This window comes from Rhipicephalus sanguineus, chromosome 5 (assembly GCF_013339695.2).
Source record: "Rhipicephalus sanguineus isolate Rsan-2018 chromosome 5, BIME_Rsan_1.4, whole genome shotgun sequence".
Lineage (NCBI taxonomy): Eukaryota > Metazoa > Arthropoda > Arachnida > Ixodida > Ixodidae > Rhipicephalus > Rhipicephalus sanguineus.
In genome coordinates, this window is record NC_051180.1 from 129,599,379 (window position 1) to 129,620,875 (window position 21,497).

General features: G+C 46.0%; 2 protein-coding genes across 2 annotated transcripts in view; both read right to left on the reverse strand.

Annotated features, from left to right (window-relative positions):
* Positions 1 to 1,917: 1,917 nt before the first annotated feature.
* Positions 1,918 to 10,716, reverse strand: LOC119394242 (uncharacterized). The gene is made up of 3 exons (XM_037661527.2): positions 10,626 to 10,716; positions 6,005 to 6,044; positions 1,918 to 3,012 (listed from the first exon to the last, which is right to left on the reverse strand). Exons 2-3 carry the CDS (start codon positions 6,039 to 6,041, stop codon positions 2,426 to 2,428), a joined length of 624 nt encoding a protein of 207 aa, XP_037517455.1. The 5' UTR covers positions 6,042 to 6,044; positions 10,626 to 10,716; the 3' UTR covers positions 1,918 to 2,425.
* The window catches only part of LOC119394248 (uncharacterized), a 395,693-nt gene continuing 376,113 nt past the window's right edge, over positions 1,918 to 21,497 (reverse strand). The window contains exon 2 of the mRNA XM_049416039.1: positions 1,918 to 2,177. The gene's annotated coding sequence lies outside the window, so the exon portion shown is untranslated. The remainder of the gene's footprint in view (positions 2,178 to 21,497) is intronic.

Below are 21,497 nucleotides of genomic sequence, written 5' to 3' on the forward strand. Positions count from 1 at the left end.
GTCGCGCATGGGCACATCTCGCTGTATAAAACTAACATTCAAGGGTGAATCTCTGCCCTCGCATGTCAAGGTAGGCCACTTTCGGCATCCTGTACGACCGTTCATCCCAAGGCCACTCCAATGCCGCAAATGTATGAGGTTTGGACACGTGAGCGCCGTGTGTCAGAGCACGATCATTTGCTCGCGCTGCGCCTAACCACACGCTGCAGACTCCTGTGATGCCACGGTCCTCAAGTGCCGCAATTGCCTCGGGTCCCATGAGGCTTCGTCAAATGAGTGCCCCAAGAAACAGAAGGAAAACGAAATCCTTAAACAGATGGTGCGAGACCGCTCGTCTCGTCGGGAAGCTGTTGCTGTAGTCACAAAGCGACGCTCCCGACGCCGTAGAGGTTCAAGGAACTCTGTGAAGCGCAATTCACAGGTGACACCTCATCCTCTGCTTCCTAGGCTAGACACGCCCGAGTCGACTTCTGAGGACAAGACCGCACCAGAGCACATGGACACTGAAGCATGGCCGCCATTGCCAAAGCTGCATCCAGATTCACAGCCAGAACCACAGCCAGAACCACAGCCACAGCCAAAGCCACAGCACCATACACAGCGACTCCAATGGTCGCAGCAGACACAGACTGAGTCAACGACAGCGCTGGTTCCCCACGACTTGCCCTAGAAAGACAAGGACATTGCTGCGATGCTTCGCTCTCTTCTGAACACCATATTCATGCTTTTGAATAAGCTGAACACTCCGACTGCCCGAGCTGCCCTGCAAATGCTGGAGGTTCTCGATCCAGTGTTTTCAGCGCTGCAGTAATCACCACGGCTCGCCCACGGCCCTCTCAAAGGCCGCGATTCCCCAATGGAATATCAGAGCGCTGATGTAATGTAGGTCAGCCTCAGCCTCAGTGACTGATTATACCCCTTTGCACGTGCAGTGCTCTCCTTCTCTCTCTATCTCTTTCTATTCCCCGTTCCCTTATCCCCAGTGCAGGGTAGCAAACCGGACGTTCTTCTGGTTAACCTCCCTGCCTTTCCTCTTCTCTTTCTCTCTCTCTCTTTCGGATAACTGATCTTAACTAAACAGCGAACAAAGCGCGCTGCAGAAATCGTTTTGTCCGACTAGATGCATCTCCAAGCTATAGTCTTCTGACTGATAAGCATGCGGCACGACCAGGGGCGTAGCCAGGGGGGGGGGAGGTGTTCAACCCCTCCCCCGCCCCCGCAATTTTTCAGTTTTGCTTGCGTATATATATTGGACAGATTTAGTTGAGCGTCCGCAACAACGTACGGACGCAGCCTGCCATAGGAAATGGCTGGCAGGCTGCGTCCGTACGTTGTTGCGGACGCCCAACTAAATCTGTCTATATATACACGCACAAATACAAACGCACGCACGAACATACGTAAAGTATGGTTGAACCCCCCCCCCCCTCCCGAAAAAAATTTCTGGCTACGCCCCTGGGCACGACACTTTGTTATTCAAGTTTGGGGCTCGTTCCTTGAAACACTGGCATATCGCATCACACCTTGCGTCTACTTTTTATGGCGTCACTAGCTCATGTTTGTGGGTGTGCCTCTAATAATACTACTTCACAGTAGTATTAGCCCATGCTGTGAACATTGGTGCAGCGTAAGCGGCAATCGTTCAGAGACCACCGAGACACAAGAAAAGGCTGAATATTCCAGCTGCTGCAGCAGGCAACCTTGAATTGAGACTTACGGCCTGTTCTAAAACTCGCTAACAACATGTACTTTGCAGCTTGGCTGGAAACAGCCACAAATTGCTGAGAACTTCGAAGTTTTCTCAGACCTTGTGGTCTCAACCTTTGACTCCGACTGTACACGAGTCAACGACGATTGTGTTGCCCACTTATTTAGGACAGCTTACCACTCTCCCATAGTACTCTAAATCATTAAACATTGTTTTTTTCTAAACACACGACCATATCTTTATTAGGCGCGCAAACAAAGTTCACCGCGCTGCACAGAAGCTGTCGATCACACTTGTGCAAACGCATTGCGCACCTTTCGCAACAGTCGCATACTTGGCAGCATAACACAACACTCACGCGTGAAGACATCTGTTTAGATGTACGTACTCGTAGTTGAGTTCTCGAGGCGGACGCAGCGACGTGTCGGCCACTGCGCAACCGGTAGCCTCGGCCGCTCTTTACGAGTACCTTTGCCCATTACGAGCCCACCGCAGTCATTCGTGATGCAAGACGCACATTCCAAAGCTCAGCTGGCACCGCTCTCGGTGCCGCAGCCAACAAACGCTTCGACTTGTCCACCTACTACTCCCCCGGGACGAGACGGGAGCCGCTCGCTCGCTTAAGGACGTGCGGTGATTCGATGACTGCAGTGAAAATGCATGCGAATGACGACTGCTCTTGGTATTAGTAGAATGAGCGGGGTGTGCGACACGTGTTCATTTCCGCTTGTACGGGATGATTTCGCTGTCGGCCGCCTTCTTCATGTCTTGCTCGAGATCGGGCGTCGAGCTCCTGATGATGGATATGATCTCGTCCCTGTACCCCAGACGTATGCTGTTGAACTTGAACTCTTCGCCGAGGTTCACGACCTTGACTTGCGGCACCGTGAGGCGCAGCCGTAGCGTGACGTTCATCTCCCTCCAAGGTTCCACGGCGATCTTCATCTGTAGGTGCGGGTTGAGGAACACTCCGCTGGCGCGCACGTTCCTGGGCGGGTACGTCGAGTGCTTCAGCGTGCCCGTGATGTCGACGCGAAGCTCCTTGGTGGTCAGGTTGCAGCGTATGGTGATGCCGGTGGCCAGCGCGTGCTCTTCGTGCGCGCAGTTGCCGTCTCGTTCCAGCTTGTTGTATCCGGTGATGAAGATGTCGCCGAAGTAGGCCCAGATCTCGGGTCGGCCGGCCACCGTCTTGTTGTAGCTGTCCTTGGGCCTGTACGGCGTCTGGATCTGTTGGCCCAGTTCGCTGAGCACCACGTCCACGTAGTCGTTTACCTCGTCCACCGTAGTGGTAGTGACCAATGAGGCTGCGTTATGAGAAATCATGGCAGATATGCAGTAGCAGATCATGATTCACACAGCATGGTAAAATGGCTTTGCCATAATGTGAACGGTCCGGAAGATATTTTCCCTTTAAGCTGGAAGGAACCTCTCAAGACTTCCTCTAAACCACTTGCCCTGGTTGCATAAGTTCTAGCTTTGACCTTTTGAAGTGAAAAACATTCACTCGCGTAGTGATATCGCAGCACTTGGGTTTCTCGCACCATGTGATTCTTGACCAACGGTATAAAGCAAGCCTTACAGGACAAGTAATAGTTCTCATATAAATCAGTTTGGTAAATACATGAAGAGAGAGATGAAGACATCATTTGAGTCGTCCTGGATACGTCCAGGCAGTCCTACTTTTGCCATGCTACTCAAGATGGCGCAATGTAAGCAAAGAAAACAACAACAGGGTCTACTTGACTCCTGTTTGTGGTATTCCCTGGCATCAAGAGTATTCGATGATGTAGATTTTTCTTTATGGCTTCCCATTTCATGAAGTCACGGCAGTCACCATCCTACTTATAGCCATTCTTCGTTACGGAAACTGTCCTGACCGTACCCGTTTATCGCCCAGGTAGAACCTTTCGATATGAAATAATTGTGTTTATAATAGCCAAGATGATAAATAATGGTGATATGCATTTAAACCTCTGCGACGCGCCTTTTAAGAAGCGGTTCCTGTAAATAGTTAATCCACTAAGAAAAGCAGTTCACTTTCTTTCTCGACAATGCTACTGCATGGCTATATTGCGCCCCCCTCTCTCTCTCTCTCTCTCACGCACGCACGCACGCGCACACACACACAAACACACACACACGCGCGCACGCACACACACACACACACACGCAGACACACACACACACACACGCACACACACGCACACGCACACACACACACACACTTTCAAGTCTTTGACGTGCGAAATGCTACTCCTGCTTGCCAAGACGTGCCGACGATTTTAAATGCAGTGCTTTTTGTAAGTGCGATTGATTACCGATCGTATCATCGCGGAGTTACATAATTTTTAATATTTAGTGGACAGACTTGTGGGTCTCTACATGATTGGGAACCCCTAACGATAATTCAGAGTGATCTCTTGTTCCCGTAATAAAATATCATTAGTAGATAACGACACTTCTTAATGTCAGAACGTGCAGAAAATGGTTGTGCGCATTAAGCAACCATCTAGACCAAACAAAATATAACAAATCAAAAGTGCACGTTAAATCAGGTCATTTAAGGTAGATACATACACGCTGCACTGACAGCATTGTTTTCTAAATGACTAAGGCGTTTTGCTGCTACTGTACGTATCAATCAAAATTACGTGCTGAGCCGCCTTTTGTGTGCAGTAAATATACTTTAGCGCCCAAACCATGTGCGCTGTTTGCAGACCCCATTGTCATATAGCGTGTTCTTAAATATACAACAGCTAGAGTAAGCAGGGCGCCAAAAATGCAAAAAAGTGAAGTTTATTATCTAGAGCGCAAGTACCTGGAAGTCAAAATGTAATCCAACTATTCGCATTCATGGCCAGTCTGGCCAGAGAAACAAAACCGACTTTCTTTTTTTTTCTGTTCGAAGTGTCAAATGGTTTCTCTTCTAGCTTCAGAGTAATTTGTTTTTATCATCGACAACCACGGAACGTTAATTTGACCAAACTTGCACTTGGTCTAGTAACGCAGGGAATAACTTATTTTACCTCTGGTTTTGTGTGCCCTAACGTAAAGAAAAGTAGGAAGATACATGCTTACGCTGTATGTCGAAAGAAACTCATTATGGGAGTACGCTTTTTTTTTAATCAAAAACAAGCGAACTACATTACCTGCGACAGCCTGGCTAACTACAGGCTGTTTAAGAAACTTCCTTTGGTATACTGTAGTTGTTACGCCCTGGGGAATGAAAATAACTTTAATACTATTCAGATGTCTGGAGTGTTGGGTGGACGACGGAACCCACGAGCACTATGTCGAACAGGTTTGCGTTTTGACTGTGCAGGGCGCATTGTCTAAGCACTTTGTAAATAGAGTGCATATGCATACACAAATACGAACAGGATATCGTGTAAGAACACTTACCGAAATTTTAGGCGCATGTCTCATTGCACGCTACTTAACTTATGAATAAATTCACATAATGTTTTTCGGCAATGAGAAGTTTAATAGCTGCACTGACGGGCAAATCTCACTATAAACGGTCCGCCGGCACTCCCATTAGCGACTTATGTTACTGCCGTACAAAATACGTCTAGCAAAAAAAAAAGAAAAAAAAAGCGCTGTAATGCGGACCAAGAAATCGGGATTCTGAGCCAAGTCGCATTTTTAAACCCCGTAATCGCATTAAAACGAAAATGAATCAGTAATTATCGTAAAAAGGCCATTTTTGCAAGTGTTCCCGACGACTTAGGCTTCTTTGCTGGTGTTGCGTTGTGTCTGTTTAATTTTTTAATACGCTCTACTTGTATACAAAAGGGTGTGAAATTAGTAGGCTACATTTGCACGCTTTTGAGCTCGACGGTATGTTCAAGTTCCGAGACTATCAGGAGACAGCCATCTGCGTAAAATGGAGCCTATTTCGCGCTGGTATTTTCATAAGGGCAGAAACATAATCTGCCCTTAATCCAGATAATATAGCTTGTATCGCTCAAATGAATGCACAATACTCGAAGTCTCAATAAATTTACATCGGCCACCAGCTTTCGTAAGTGCCCTATATCTCGCATTCACGCGTGAGCACATATGCAGGCTTTCGTAGAAGTCTACCAGTGTATCGAATACTAATTCAGTTGGTCTCTTGCAAAGAAGTCAGTTCAAAAGCTTTCGTTTTAATCTAAGATCGTTATGTATCCGGTCTCTATCGCGTCCCTTGCATAAAAAAACAAGCAAGAAGTTTTGAGCCTTTTATCCCCGCCCTTAATTTTCAGTGCTCAAGCAAAGTATTCCAAAATAAATTAATGCCGGAATTTCACTTACCCGAGGCGAAAAGCGCAAGGAAAAGCACGGGCAGCATTTCCTGAAACGTCAAAGGGGCGAAATGAGGACACCAAGTGGACAAATTCGGACATTTTACTGCCTTGCCTTAACAGTTTAGAGAGATAAAGCGAAACATTGCTTTATGTGTTATGAAGGTGCTTGGTCATTCACTGAGCATGCTACACCGTTAACCATGTCCTGAATAAAGTGATAACTGCGACCAGGAACGGATATCTTTTGGTCTAGTTTCCTGGCCATATCTAGCACTTTAACCTGTACCTGGTAAGAGTGTAGTTCACACGGCAATGGTGATGCTAAAAACATCCCGTAGCTTTAATATTTATTTTATTGACTCAGCCGGTTATTTGTGCGTGAAGTGTAGGTGTGTATATCAGGGAATGGGCAATCGAAACTTCCTAGCTATGCATTTTTATGGCTGGCACTTATGTGGCAGGCTTTTCATGCTCGTTCAATTATTAACAAATAACCCGCACATACACAATTCACGCAAATGCAAGCTTCCTTGGGTCATGTTTTCAAAGTCCCGAAAAAGCTGTCATCGTCACCGCCATCTTCACGAACGCGACCCAGAGATGCACGTTAGAATACCGCCAGCCATGAAAAGGTGCAGTACAAGCTTACTGCACAGATTTCTACTATAGGTGTGGCGTTCACTAGTCGTTACCTAAACCTTATCGGCCGTGCAGACAGGCCGAATTGTAAGGTATGTGATACTCCTCAGACCACTGAACACCTCTTGTGCGTCTGCCCGCGATAGATCAGGCAAAGAAAAATCAATGACCACCTTCTTGTTGAACTCTATGTCGCAACAAGTATCAGAAAAAGTTCTGTTGAGGCCTCCACCTCGTCCTCAGCGCAATATTCTGAAAGCGCTGAACAAGTTTTTGCGCGAGACAGAGCTCGACAAGAGACTGTAAATAGTTTTCGGACATTCAAGGTTTTGCTTCATCGCCACTTTCCTCCTGCTAATCATCGACACCTTCTCTCCTCTCTTTTCCACCTCCTCGCCTTTCCTAACGCTGGGTAGCCGGTCAGAAAATTTATTCAGGCCGACCTCTCGGTGTCTCAGCTCTTCTGTCACAATAAACCTCTCTCTCTCTAATGCTCATCTATGTAGTAGCTAACGGACATAAAGTCTCACGTATTCACCTACCAAAGGAAATTACATGAACGCTCAGGCACTTCAGCGAGTTTCACGACTAATTTTCTCTATTTCATATATTGAGTGACTCAGTTGAAAAATCCTTGAACGTGGGGTGTCGCTGTAGGCGACGTTTCGACAAGCAGACTTGTCTTTGTCAAGGCAGCCTTGACAACTACAAGTCTGCTTGCCGAAACGTCGCCTACAGCGACACTCCCTGCTCAAGGTTTTTTTCACCGCTTCAAGTCCCCATCTTCTCCTGAATTTCTGTCTTAAGATAATATGTTGTAACACAGTCTCTTCTATCGTCTGCGCCCTTAAAACGCGCAAAGATGGCTGTTAGAGATATTACTTCGTAAACTGCAACGCGCCTCCTGCTGTTTTAAGAGACAAAGTGGGCGATATTCGTCGATTTCTCCAAGGCCACTTGCGGTGCTTATTTCATAGAACTTATCATCCCCATAAAACGATTACCGGCTCTTGGCAGTCCCCATCCTATCGGGAATATCCGTGCAATTAAATTCTCCGGGCCAACCATTCACGTCACCTTCAATTCGTCATTCTCAATGCAAAGAGTATACGCTTTCAAAAAAAGATAAGGGGCAAACACAAAACCGGGATAGAATGACAATGAGTTCGCTGCGTCTTCGCGCGCATTTTACAGCGCAAGTTTCTCGCCGGAAACTTCGACTGGAGGTTTGTTTGTTGTCTCCACAATCGAACATGTACGAAGACCCCATCAACGCTGGCAACCGTGATCAATATGGCCTGTTGGGAAGGACTCTGTCGTGCCTTTTATAATCGACGCGGCCTTGAATATTAATTAGACACAAGAAGCAACATAACAAACGCCCGGCAGAAAGAACTCGCAGCTAGGTTACATGAACTGACTTCAAATACGGGCGCGCCTTAAGATACGCACGTCGAATAATGAAGAAGTCGATAGATTTCTTTGGTGTTGGCATTTATTCACCGGTACCTATTCTTTTCCATCATACTAAGGCAATCTTTTTCTGAAAAAAATATGGCCGGCGTCATGAATAGCCTGCATTCCTCTGCGAGGAAAGTTGGGGGAAAAAAATAAAATCCCGTCTACCTACTGAGAAACGCAACGTCGGTAGATTGCCGCCCACGAATTTAGCATTAAAACAAGCCGATATCCTTGAGCGACTGCGTGCAGCCGGGAATGTCTTTGCGACACGCGGGGTGGCGTGTCTGTGTCCAAATTGAATCGCCATGAGTCATAATATCCGGACGGATGTGTTAAGCGGCTTACGATGAGGACTTGCGAATGGTTTTGCGACGATAGAAAAAAGCAATACGAGTAGCGAAAAAAGCAATGCCACCGGCGTTATCCTGGTTAAACTAGTCGTCGTAAAAAAGTGTACCTTCACGGACATGTTTTACGAAGATTACGACGTACGGCGCTTAATAATCGTTAAGAGTGCCCATTTATGGCCTCCTTATTCAAAGCTAATCTTGGATTACTATAGCTAACGGTATCAATCACCGTATTATGATAGCGCTGCCTACTGTGATCAATACAAAAAAATTGTACTATAAAGCGCAAATATCGTCTAACATATGTGCCATCAAACATCACTCTTTTCAAATATGCGCACACGTGCTCACAATAAAGTAACAATGTCCTGATATCTAGTGGTCCTTCGGCCTTTCGTGTACTTCCTTACGGTCTCATTATGTTCTTAATGACCCATCCACCTTTATCTCATTAAATGTTTTCACTTTTCTCTATTCAGTGACATGTATGGCATTGTAGGTTGCTAATGCGTTCCTCTGATATTACTCATGGTTAAAAAAAAAGGAAGCACCCGCAAGTAACTGGTTTATGTGTTCCTTCAGCTTGCATAGTATTAAAGATACGAAAAAATTAAGGATACTCCGTACGTCCATCTGAAATGTGAAAGCGGCTCCTCAAGAGCGCGACCTGCTAACAAATAAAACACGAATCTGCAAAGGTTTGAATATTATTTGTAGTCTGGAACACTTTTCACAAATGTATATTAAAACACTTCGCTACATTGAAAATGTAAAGTTTCGCTACACTATATGATTGACTCATCATACCGCACCTGCTTAGACATATGTTTCAAGTTCGCGAATTCTTTCCGCGCTGTCAAGTCCGCAAAACCTGAAACATTTAGGATTTCAATCTAGAACAGGCTACAAACACATCCTATTTCCTCTTTACCAATCGCAAGTTGCGATTCGTTGTGTAGAGGCGTTCATGCATTGCGATTAAATGATTTTTTTGTCTACAAGTGATTTATATAACATAACATCATCCGTCGCCATTCCTGAAATAGCAGCAGATACACTGCGGTATGTAAAAAAGAAATCAGATAAATGAAAGTGCTTAAGATCCTGCTATCCGTCAGAACGTCCACGGCGATAAAAGCCTACACACGCATTTTACTTGTCGTTTACTGGCAGCCACGCAACCGAAGCTTCCATTTAGCGTGAACGAGCACGGCACCAGGAAAACGTAAATGGTGCGGTAAATGCAGCAGCAGTAAGCGTAGATGCTGTATACATTTCCCTCACGCGAAAAAAAAAAATTGATCGTCGTCCATTCCTAAGCTGGCAGCCGTTGCACTTACGACACTCCGGCGTTTTCTCTTCAGCCGTGCCATATGGAAGCATGATGAACTCCTTGATCACGCTACTTTCCGATTGCTTTCTTCGCGTGGCACGAGTGACGGTTACGCACTGAATAAAACAGGTTGTGAGATGGACCGGAAGTAATTTGCATAATGATAACGTATTCAAATGTTCTTCTCGTTCTGTTCACTACCTGTACCCATTCTTGCGAGCCTAACACGCATTCTTTCAAACCTTGGCGGAAACCGTCAACTGACCCCGACGCAGTTGTGTGTCAGTGTTCATGTCCTTATTCCTGCAAGGTCATCGAGCTGATCGACGGACCGTTTTTAGGGGTGTGTGAGTAAGATAAGCTATAGGGTTTATTGACCCTTTGACGCAGGGACACTTTCATTTATCCCGTAAACGATGCCTTCGCACTCACCATCACTTGCTAGAAGTTACATCGCTATCATCTAAGCTCATCATGCCGTGAAGGCAGTCTCGTGAAATCCCTTCAACTCGCACACCGAAGCGTTGGCGCGAGCTCAGGAGACATCGTTGACCCGAAGGTCCTGACAAAGGAACAAAGAGGACGACAGCAGGTTTCTTTTCTTCAAGAGAGAATTTTACCTGTCGCCTTCTATGCATTCCACGCTAATCCGACCTATTGAAACACTACCAAAACACTGAAACGCTTCCGTCTTGACGGCCGCATTCTTCAGCTAACGCCAGCCCAGGTGTTTTATTTCCCAGCTTTATCCTGAAACCTAAAGCCGACGCTAATGTATCCCATTCCCGCGGAAAGCCTTAAGAAGAAAAAAAACTGAGCACAAACGCATCCTGTAGAGCACTCACGAAAACGTGGTGTATCCGAACGGCCGAGGGAACGTGCCGGTTTCGAGGTGCCACCCTAGCCTGCGCCGTCTTGCCGCTGGATTCTTCGAACACGTGTGCCGCGACGGTCGGTATCCGTCGCCTGAGCCGGCCAAGCTACGCCACATCTTGCGTCACTTGCCAACCAATCAGGTTCCGGTTAGAAACCGTATTGCGAGCCAATCGAGCGTTAAAAGAAAAAAAGTAACAGAAATCGTTTCTTTCCACCTCCTTCCTTTCGTTCGTTGTTCTTTCTTTTATTTTTCTCTCAATCTGGATGGACTGGGTAAACTTTCACGCACCTTGCAGCGAGGTTCTCGCTTACAGGTAAGGGAGCCGCCCTGCTGTTGGCGCGCGGGCAATCTCCAGCTGCGATCAGTTTGTGGTCCCGTCTTCAAGGCCAGGTGCGACGGCGCGGTTAAAGGCGGAGGGTCTCTGAGAGGGTGATCGCTCTCGCTACTGTCCTTGCCGAACGCCTCGCGTCACTCTCAAAACATCTCTCAATTCCGTTATCGCGCGCTGAAGTGAACTACCCCCACACTGCGTGGTTTCGCGGAGCGTATAAAAAAAAATACCACGAATAAATGCATTCCACTTGTCGCAGCCCCCGCGCTCGTGCAATAGTGCAATAGGTGACTGTTGCGAGAAAACCGCAATACAATACAGTGAAGAGCTGGGGAAGCAATCTAAGCATTGCTCACACAATGTCGAGTGCGAGTCGAGATTGTGCAGTGAAGAAATCGCGTCTTCTCCCCGCGGGGAGCTGTTACGCGAAGATTACTTCGTAAGAAGTTCAAGAAGTCGGTAAAGAATCCCCGGGATACATTCATGAATCGAGGCGACGTTTCGAAAGTGACTCGTCTTTTATTTTATTGCCAAATAACACGTGTTTCCTATCTCTTTTGCCTGAGGTAGGAAATGCCTGACCCGCGTTTTCTTTTCGGAAAATAAATCTGTACCTACTGCAGTGGTTGGGTCGCACCACTCCTCTCTTTTCATATTAAGATCAATCACTATTGCGATGCCTTTGTTGGGCCCCCATCTTTTTTTTCTCTCTGAAAGCTAGCAGCTATAGAGATGATGTGGTTACATTCCAAGACCAATTTCTTCGGGCTACTGATCCACAAACTCAGTAAGTGTAATACGTCTTTGACTGGTAGATAGGGTGTTTCGTAATAAACGCGGGTCTAGAGTAATGTAGTCATTATTTCAGAATACGGCCTTTCTATAGCGCTCCGCTGCTTACGCCATTCTACATTTCTAGCAAGTTTATGGGTCCTAGAGTTTGTTTGTTTTTTTCGTTTTTTCTTGCTTGGCGCAACGTAAGAATCCGGCTGTAGAAATGAGATGAAAAGACAAACGGACGCACAGCCCCAGCGGAATCCCCTGTTCAAGGATTTTTCATTTCTTCAAGCTTTCATCTTTCCCTAAGCTTCTGCCTTCTTTGGATTTCCATTTACAATCCTGGCTGATAGAGTTAAAGCGAGAGCGGAGTAGTGGAAAGACCAGGTACGTTAATAAGATCACAATATCGTGTTTACCCGCCACAGTGGTCTAGTGGTTATGCTGCTCGATTGCTGACACGAAGGTCGCGCGATCGAATCCCAGCCGCGGCGGTCACATTTCGATGGAGGCAAAACGCTAGAGTCTCGGGTACATAAATTTAGGTGCACGTTCAAGAACCCCAGGTGGTTTAAATTTCTGGAGCTCTACTATACGGCGTCTCTCATAATCAGATCATGGTTTTCGGACGTAAATCCCCATCAGTAATTATTGTAACCATAATATCCTGTTTTCCGCCATGCGCTGTAAAATGAAAAGTGGGAGAATTAAAACAAAGGAAGAGACAAAGAATATTAGGACGTCGATGGGATATCAAAGAAACACGCCGAAGTTTGTTGTCTTATGCCCTGGTAGTTGGTTGTGGGAAGAGTACAATCTGCTGTGCCGGCAGTCGGTATAGAGCACCTTTTGGAGTTCTGTTCACGGAATGACGGTCACCAGCGAAGCGCTTCTCTGGTCAAACACTGATAGCACTCCAATGATTGTATAGGATACGTATGGAACACCTTGAGCAAACCTAGTGTGTTGGTTGTTTAAGGGTTTACGGAAGACGTCCGATAACTGCCACTCCTTAGCAGTTGCATTGAGTGTCACAGCCAGGGGCGGAGTGGCGGGAGGGGGGGGGGGGGCGGGCTGCCCCCCCTAAAATTTCCGACTGCCCCCCTCCCACTTGCACCCCACCCCCAAGAGCAAAGATATTCAAAACATAGCGCATAAGTTCCCATCGCCCCTGTCTCCCTGAAGGAACGCACTTGTCGTAGGTGCCCTCCCTCCCCCCCCCCCCCCCCCCCCCCCCGAGTAAAGAGATCGTGGAAACACCCCTGGTCACAGCCGGGATGGGCATATGGTGACAATGGCGGAAAACATCGCGAAAACACCGCGTGTGGTTGTTGTTCTCATTGCTGCGATTGAAGGAGCTAAATCCGATGTATCGAGAGATCATTCTCAAAAGCCTATTTTCTATGTCCACTGCAAGATGAAGTCCACTCCCAGAGCTTTCCAACTACGTCAGGTTTGCTCTAGCTGATCCTACACTCTACGGTACGGTACGAAGAACTTTATTTAAAGATCCGGAGAAGTGCCACCCCTTAGGGTGACACCGCGGGCCGCTCCCACGTGGGGACAGTTAGACCTAGCCTAACCGCCGCATCGCAGGCTCTCTGGACAGCCCAAAGTTGTTGCTGATATTCCGAGCTCTTGAGGGCCGAGCTCCATTTCTGCTCTGTGAGGTCCTTATCCCCACGTAACGAGGGGCACCGCCAAAGCATGTGCTCTAAATCGCACGTTCCCCCGCAGCCAGGGCATTGCGAGCTGAAGTCACTTGGGAATAGACAGTGCATGAAAGCAAGATTCGGATAAGAATTAGTTTGAAGCATCCTAAGGGTCATCGCCTGTGGTCTCGTGAGCTTTTTGTGTGGTGGAGGAAATACTCTTCTTTCCAGATAAAAATGCTTCGTGAATTCATTAAATGTGAATAAAGTGTCGCGGAACTCTTGAACCCTGCTCTGTGACAAGGCTTCTCCTCCCACGCGGAGAGTTAGTACGCGCGCTTGGGAGTGGGCGATGTCGTTGAGGTTGGTGAGGGAGTCCAAAGTTTGACCTAGGTGTGCCGGGAACCAAATGATTGTGTGCATAGTTATGGTCCGGTTCTTAAGAACGTCATGTGCCTCTTTCGCTATGGAGCCCGAGGCAAACGCCCTGACTGCCGATCTAGAATCCGAGTAGATTTGCGTCCTGTTATCATCCAAGAGTGCCAAAGCAATAGCAACCTGCTCCGCTTTAGAAGAAGTGGTCCCAGTCAGGGAGGCCGACGAGATAATTTCACCTCTGTTATCTATTGCGACCACGGCATAGTGAGATGAGCGACCATATTGTGCCGCATCTACGAAGCAGACCGATTGAGGATCATCCTTGATCTTCTTCAGGATCGCAATCGCTCTTGCTCTACGCCTTCCCTCATTGTGCTGCGGATGCATATTGCGAGGGATCGGTGCGACAAGAATATTTTCTCTTTGCTCCTCGATGATTGGATGGCTTCTCTCCTCTGCCAGCACTGGATTGAGGCCCAGAATGGCTAAGATTCTTCTCCCTGCCAAAGAGCAGGATAGTCGAGCAAGCTGGGCTGATTCTTGTGCTTCGATGATTTCATCCAGCGTATTGTGCACACCTAATTGAGAAAGGCGTTCTGTGCTAGCCGTCATCGGAATGCCTAGCACCCTTTTGATGCTTTTCCGAATGAGGGTGTTAAGCTTCTTTTTCTCGAAGTTGTGCCAGGTGTGCATGGCCGCTACGTAGATGATGTGGCTCATGAGAAAGGCATGGAAAATCCGGAGTAAATTGTCTTCTTTCAGGCCTCCTCTTCTATTAGACACCCTAGTAATGAGTCTGATGACCATTTCCGTTTTCTTTGTAATCCTATCTAACGTAAGCCTATTGGATCCATTGGATTCGATAACCATGCCCAACATGCGTATGGACTCGACTCTAGGAATGAGGTTTCCATCACGTGTGGTTAGCCTGATATCGACATCTGCGAGTGGCTTCCATCCCCTGGGCTTGGGACCTCGCCTGATTGGTCTATAAAGGAGTAACTCGGACTTACTGGGGGAACATTTTAGTCCCGTGTTTTCCAGGTATGATTCAACCTCATTGACTGCCGACTGGAGACTCGCCTCAACATCTCCTTCACATCCCTTGGTGCACCATATAGTTATGTCATCTGCATAGATTGTGTGACTAACACCGTATATAGCAGAGAGCTTTTCCGAGAGACCTCTCATTGCTATGTTAAACAATAGCGGTGAAACGACCGCTCCCTGCGGTGTTCCTCTAGGGCCAAGCTCGAAAGCCTCTGTTGTTAGGTCTCCAATTTTAAGTGTCGCTTTCCGCCCCTTGAGAAAGGAGCTGATGTAACCGTGAAAGGATGCGCCCAAATTGAGATCCGATATGGCATTCAGAATGTGTGCGTGAGACACGTTGTCAAAAGCTTTTTCCAAATCTAAACCCAGAATAGCCCGGACGTCTCTGGTTGGATTGTCGATTATTTGACACTTGATGAGCTTCATCGCATCCTGCGTCGACAAAGCCGAACGGAAGCCAACCATGTTGTATGGAAATAAATTGCTCTTCTCGACGTGGTCCGAAATGCGTTTGTGAATGACGTGCTCTGCAACCTTCCCCACGCATGACGTGAGGGAGATGGGTCGAAGGTTTGCGAGGCCTGGGGGTTTTCCCGGCTTCGGAATGAGTATCACCGATGCGGACTTCCAGGTCTCTGGAACCAAGCCCTGCTTCCAGACCCGATTTATCTCTTCAGTGAGATACTCGATGGAGTCGTCATCCAGGTTCCTGAGAGCCCTGTTGGAAATTCCGTCCGGACCAGAGGCAGAGACACTTCTATTTCTTTTTCTTAGAGTGTAGGATACTCCATCTCCGGAGTATCCTACACTCTAAGAAAAAGAAATAGAAGTGTCTTTTGGCTCTCTTTACGTAAGTTCTGACTTGCCACATATACAGCTATCTATACACTTGGATCTATCTACTTTGGAAAGGCTCGTTAACTCTCGCCAAAATAGAGTTAACGTGTCTCTTCAAAGAGAGTAGTCATATATGTGGCAAGTCAGGACACAAGAAAGAGTCAAATGACTCTTTTTGCTTTCTTAGAGTGTAAGTTACGCCCGTAAATTTTCTAACTCCGTCACATCGCCTACTTTTCCTTTTGCTCCCTACTGCGCTTCCTATGACTTGATTCCGATTAGGATCATCTAATAACCACCGGCTATCTGCCCTGCGCATTTCATCTACTGGCCAACTACACTATTTTTAACGTCGACAATACCAAATGGCCCCTGTTCGCTCTCTAATGCATACCGCTGTCTTCCTGTCCCGTATGTGAGCCCCACTCACTGAAACTTTTTCGCGACGCCGTCGCTTTACTTTTGTTTTGTTTTTTTATGCAGCCGGTCGACTGTTGTTTTTCTCCGCGAAAGCGTTCGTGACCTGACTTTTATTAAAAGGCTGCAGGTGTTTCCCTGAACCAATACTGCACTCACTGGTATTCAGCCGAAAGTGTTTTTGCCGTCAAGTTTTGCTTTGCAATCGAATTGCCACTCGTCTGAGCATTTTTTCCCTCTTTCTAATCGCTACATGCATCAGCGTCTACAAAAACTAACCCTTAGACTTTATTCGCGATCGTGAACTCATTTGCTTCTGCGAAATGCTCCTTTAAATCGGTTCTAAGAAACACGTTGCCCTTACGAAGACTCGTAAGGTTTCATGCGCCCTCCCATTCGGTGAAATTTTTCAAGAGAGACTGATTCTGAATTGGATATTTGGTGTCGACGAGGTCAAAGCAGTAGAACTAACGCGTACGTCACGTATGGCTAGTTGTCGCGACAGCCTTTCTTCGTACTGTTCGTCATACGGTCCCTTGCTTTTGTGACGTAAGATTAGAATAATTACATAGGGGCCACCACAGTTGCGAGAAGCCAATGACGTTGTTCTAAGACTAAAAACAACTACCTCTGCGATATTTAGACGCTGTAGATGACTGGTGGGCTGAGACTAACGATACGAGCTGCGGCATCGTGCGTCAGGTTTTTAGCATGTCCCAAAAGTTCGTGCACTACATTTTTTTTTCATTACACAATTACACCCACAAAATATTCCGATAATGTGAACCTGTTCACCTGTTCTATAGCTGGAATTCTCCTTGCAAATCTTCTTCTGTTAAGCGCTTCAATGCACCCATGTCTTCATCAGATACCCGAAATTCACTTTACTGAGCACCAATCTTCCCGAGCGAAACAACGGGAAAAAAATCACGCCATATCCACGGAATGAATGATGATAAGTGGGCGAAGCTCGAGAGGGGGAGATCATCGGTAAACCGTAACTCTCCCGTGAACGTTAGCCCATTACATCATTAGAAAGACGTAAGACTGTGCGTATATTCTACAAAATCAACTTTTATTTTGTTCTTGTTCGTTTGTTGCTTCGTTTCTTCGTTTGTTCTTTTCATTTCGTCGTTGTCATGGCGGCTGATTGCGAGGTCCCTTTATTATGACGGCTTTATGGTCCGTGAAATGAAGCGAGAGAGGTTCCTGTAGTGGCTGCAGTGGGAAGTTTGCAAACACTATGTCTATGCACGTCCCTCGGATCGTGGTAGGTTGCATATGGATACATTTGAGTGCGTATTCGGAAAGCATGTGCTGCACGATCCAGTCATTGGCAATGAGGTCCACGTTGAAGTCCCCAACCAGCACAAACGGACGGTTCTTGTACTTGTTGTCGTAGTCACGTAACGCAGCGTCTATAAACGACTTGACGTCCCCGATAGACAGGTTGGGTGCGAGGTACACGGTCATGACGGCGACTAGCAGACGGCGACTGAATCGGTGGACTGATGTTTCGACGCGTGGTGGCGATTCCGGGCTCGATTGTCGGCTCCGCGATGGAGTGCCAAGCATTCCGCACCTCCACCAGTGTAACGACGTGGTATCGACGAGGACACGGAGCACGACAAAGAAACACGCTTTATCGATCAGAGAAAGAACTGCAACGTCTTCTTCGTCCCTGCGCTGGGCCAAGAACACTCGCGCTGCTTCGTTGCCATCACCACTGGCACATACGCGCGGCATAGGCGGTCACGTACGAGCTAGGAGGGACAGCCCCACGGCTTTAGGAGCTTCGCCCCTAAAAAAAAAAAACGTTGTGGGCTATTAACTTCAGGTAGCATAAAATGGGTGTCCCAATGCAGTGACGGAATCGAGTGCCAATGAAAAAGGTACAAAGGAATTCGGCTGTTAAGAAGAATTACTTTATTGTAGAATAGGGAGCCCCTGTTTCCACCAATGGGATCACACGTGGCCTGACTACCGTTCATGCGCTGTAAGGGCTCCACTTAGAAACCTCTGTAGCATTACGGCCTTCAGGTACAAATGTGTGATACTGAATACTATGACATATGAAAACATACTCAACATGGCTTTGATTATTGCTTAATCCTTTCGCGCTTGTTTTTTTTTCTTTTTTTTTTACACAACTCTTTCATTTTTTCCTCTTCCTTGCTGCTCGACATTGACTCGTGTTGTGTCCTAAATCTACAGTCTGGGCGAAAGTGGTCACATCTTTCAAGAATTGATTTCGGAGGTCTGAACATTTCTGATCGATTCAACATCTTTTTCATCGCAGTTGTCGCTAATGGGTTCGCAGTTTCAGGACAACTTTAGTGCAAACCTTTCCCAATTCGGGAATTGGCAACGAGAAAATTTGGCGAACTGGCTAGTTTCCCAAACTAAATGTCTTTACTGTTATCTGAACCGTCATTCGGTGGCCACTGAGCTCATGAGAACGCGCACACTTAATGTTTTATTCTTTTCCCGAGAAGGAAAAGTGTCTTACGCCGGTCTTGGAGTTCTGACCTCTTTCTCGCAGATGCTGGACCCACTAGAACGCTGTTGTCCCCTTTAGGGCATCCTTTATATGGACATTTTGTAACATTTTCTAGATTTATTCTGCATTGTCGCTTGATTTGAAATGAAATTGGATGTTTGTATTTTATTCCTTCAGTATTTCGATGTCCATATAGACAAGTACTCAAATGAGATTCACAAACAATTCACATGTTGAAATTCTGCTTTGTTACAAAGAACTACAGCTCGTAATACAGCCGTATTACCATGGACTGAGATGTGTGTGTGCGTGCGTGCGTGCGTTCGTGCGCGCGCGCGCGCGCGCGTGTGTGTGTGTGTGTGTGTGTGTGTGTGTGTGTGTGTGTGTGTGTGTGTGTGTGTGTGTGTGTGTGTGTGTGTGTGTGTGTGTGTGTGTGTGTGTGTGTGTGTGTGTGTTTCGGAGGTCTCAGTTTATGGTAATACGACTGTATTACGAGCTGTAGTTCTTTGTGACAAAGCAGAATTCAACGTGTGAATTCTTTGTGAATCTCATTTGAGTACTTGTCAATATGGACATCGAACAACTGACGGAACAAAAGACAAACATCATATATATTGTCATAAATGTAAGTCAGTCTGAACTACTCTTCCCTTTCTTCCACATTCGAAAAGATTTTCAAGATTTTTCATCAAGCGATCAAGGCTTGGTGACAGGTTAAGTGATTAGAACATTCTGAAACTTCCCAAGTATGATGAAATTACGTTAGCGTGTCTTCAAAGTGTCGTACGGCAAGCTAACATAGCATCAAAAAAAGTGAAAGTTTTTTTTACACGATTACTTACGACATCAAATGACTCAGCTAGCCCGTCACACCGCCAGAGGCTTAGCATGACTCACACACTAAGGTATGCCATGAAAAGCAAGCACTGAAATCAAACTCCTCGTTAACTTCCTTGTATTTCATGTCTCTCTCTCGCTCTGTATGTGATATACCCTGCTTTATTTTTGCCTTAGATGCGATGTTCACGTAGCCACAAGGATGCAATTGTCTCGTTGCCACAGAAATGAGTTCTTGGGCGATGTCTCCACGGTTTTTTTCATAATGACATTCAGTGGGCACGTGTGCTTCTCTACAGGACTTTTCCACCGCAGGGACTTAACTGTCATGTAAATTTTTCTTATTTTATGCATGACGTGTGCGTTCAGTGCGGCAAAAAAATTAGAATTCCGTCATCGTACATTGCCATCGTTCTAGCAAACTCCGCGTTCCGTGTTTTCTGAAACGTTTCGCCAATTTGTAAAAAAAAATAAGAAAAGAGAGAGAGAAAAAAATTTTCGTCGGTAACGAATGCTTGTATACCTGGCGAAATCGAACAGCGTTCTCACGACCCAGTTCTTTCTCTTATACTGACACTCCCGTATTTTTAAGCTCCGTTGTATCGCTTAATGTGGACGGAGAGTAGCGGTAAAAACAGAAAAAAAAAGAAGCAATGATTCGTCATGGCTCTCAAGATGAGACGCCACGACTTCAAAACGAGATCTACTTAATATTCTACGCTTTCAATGAAAATTTTAATTCTTGACCGCTAATCCCCTGGATTTTTTGCCAAAGGAAAGTCATTCGAATGACAGAAACTCTTGTATGATAGCTAACAACGTCCAAAACAACTTTCACGCAGTTACGCTACCGCAGGTGAGCCTTGTGGACGAACTTAAAGGAACAGAAGCGCGGATTCTTTTACAAGACAATGTATCTACGTTTGCATGTCTACACTTAGCAGGTAAGCCAGTCTCTCATTTTATGGCAGTCTGACAAACTTTCAGTATTGCGTATTATGATGATTGCGATATAGTCACCTAAACGAGTAAAGTCGCGCGAGTTTTTAAATCATTGACCCTACTTGGGAGCATCATACCAGATGTTTCTTTTTCTTGGTTGTTTTTTTTTTTCATAATTCAGAAATGGCGACAAAGTGACAGGGTTTCGCCGAATGGCTGCACACGACGTCAATATCAAAATTTCTCTCGCTCGTTTGCATGAATGAGCACAGGTTCGGTATGTCTCTAGATCGTGACGACAACATGCTTGAAGAGGTTGAACTTGCAGAGAGCAAAAGAGCAAGAAAAAGCCCTTTTCTTTATTTTTATTCGTGAAGAACTGTGCGCATATAAAAATTTCTGTTGCAAAAGAGAAATTCAGGTGATCCTATGTCAGAATATATCTGAAGCAGGTCTTTAGTTGTATTGGTGATTGAAAGCTATACAGTTACCAAAGATGTTATGCACGTGCGTTCACTTTCATCCTATAGAACGTGTAATCTCATGCAATGATTAATTGTACGCTTGACAAAAGTCACTGTTTTTCTATCATTTGTGTATGATTGGCACATAAACGTAAATGTATTGAACTTCCATATTCCTAGTCTCATAACAACACATACCGAATGACTAATAACACAAATCGAAGCAAATGGATGAAACAAAAGGAGAAGAAACATTAAGAAAAATTGGCGGAAGCTCCCTACTGAGAATTCTCTGATAGTGCGTAAGTGTTATTTGTAATTGCATGGCCAAACCACCATATGGCAACACTTGCCGACAACAGCCATTATTTTAGCCAATACTAGCCATCATTTAGCCAACACTAATCGGGATCAGTCATCAAGCAACGCTTATGATCAGCCAACATTACCGATGGTTTATGGTTACCAAAAGACAACAGTGAACAGTGAACGACGGTCGGCCCTGTCTAGCTCTCTATGGCAAAAAAGCAATAATGAAAATAGTTTTCTTATTGCCGCCGTATGCAATGGCGCTATCGAGGTGGCGGCCACAAACTGCACCTAGAATAACGCCCTTTGTGTGATATGCGTGGTGGTTGCTTTACTTCACAATGGA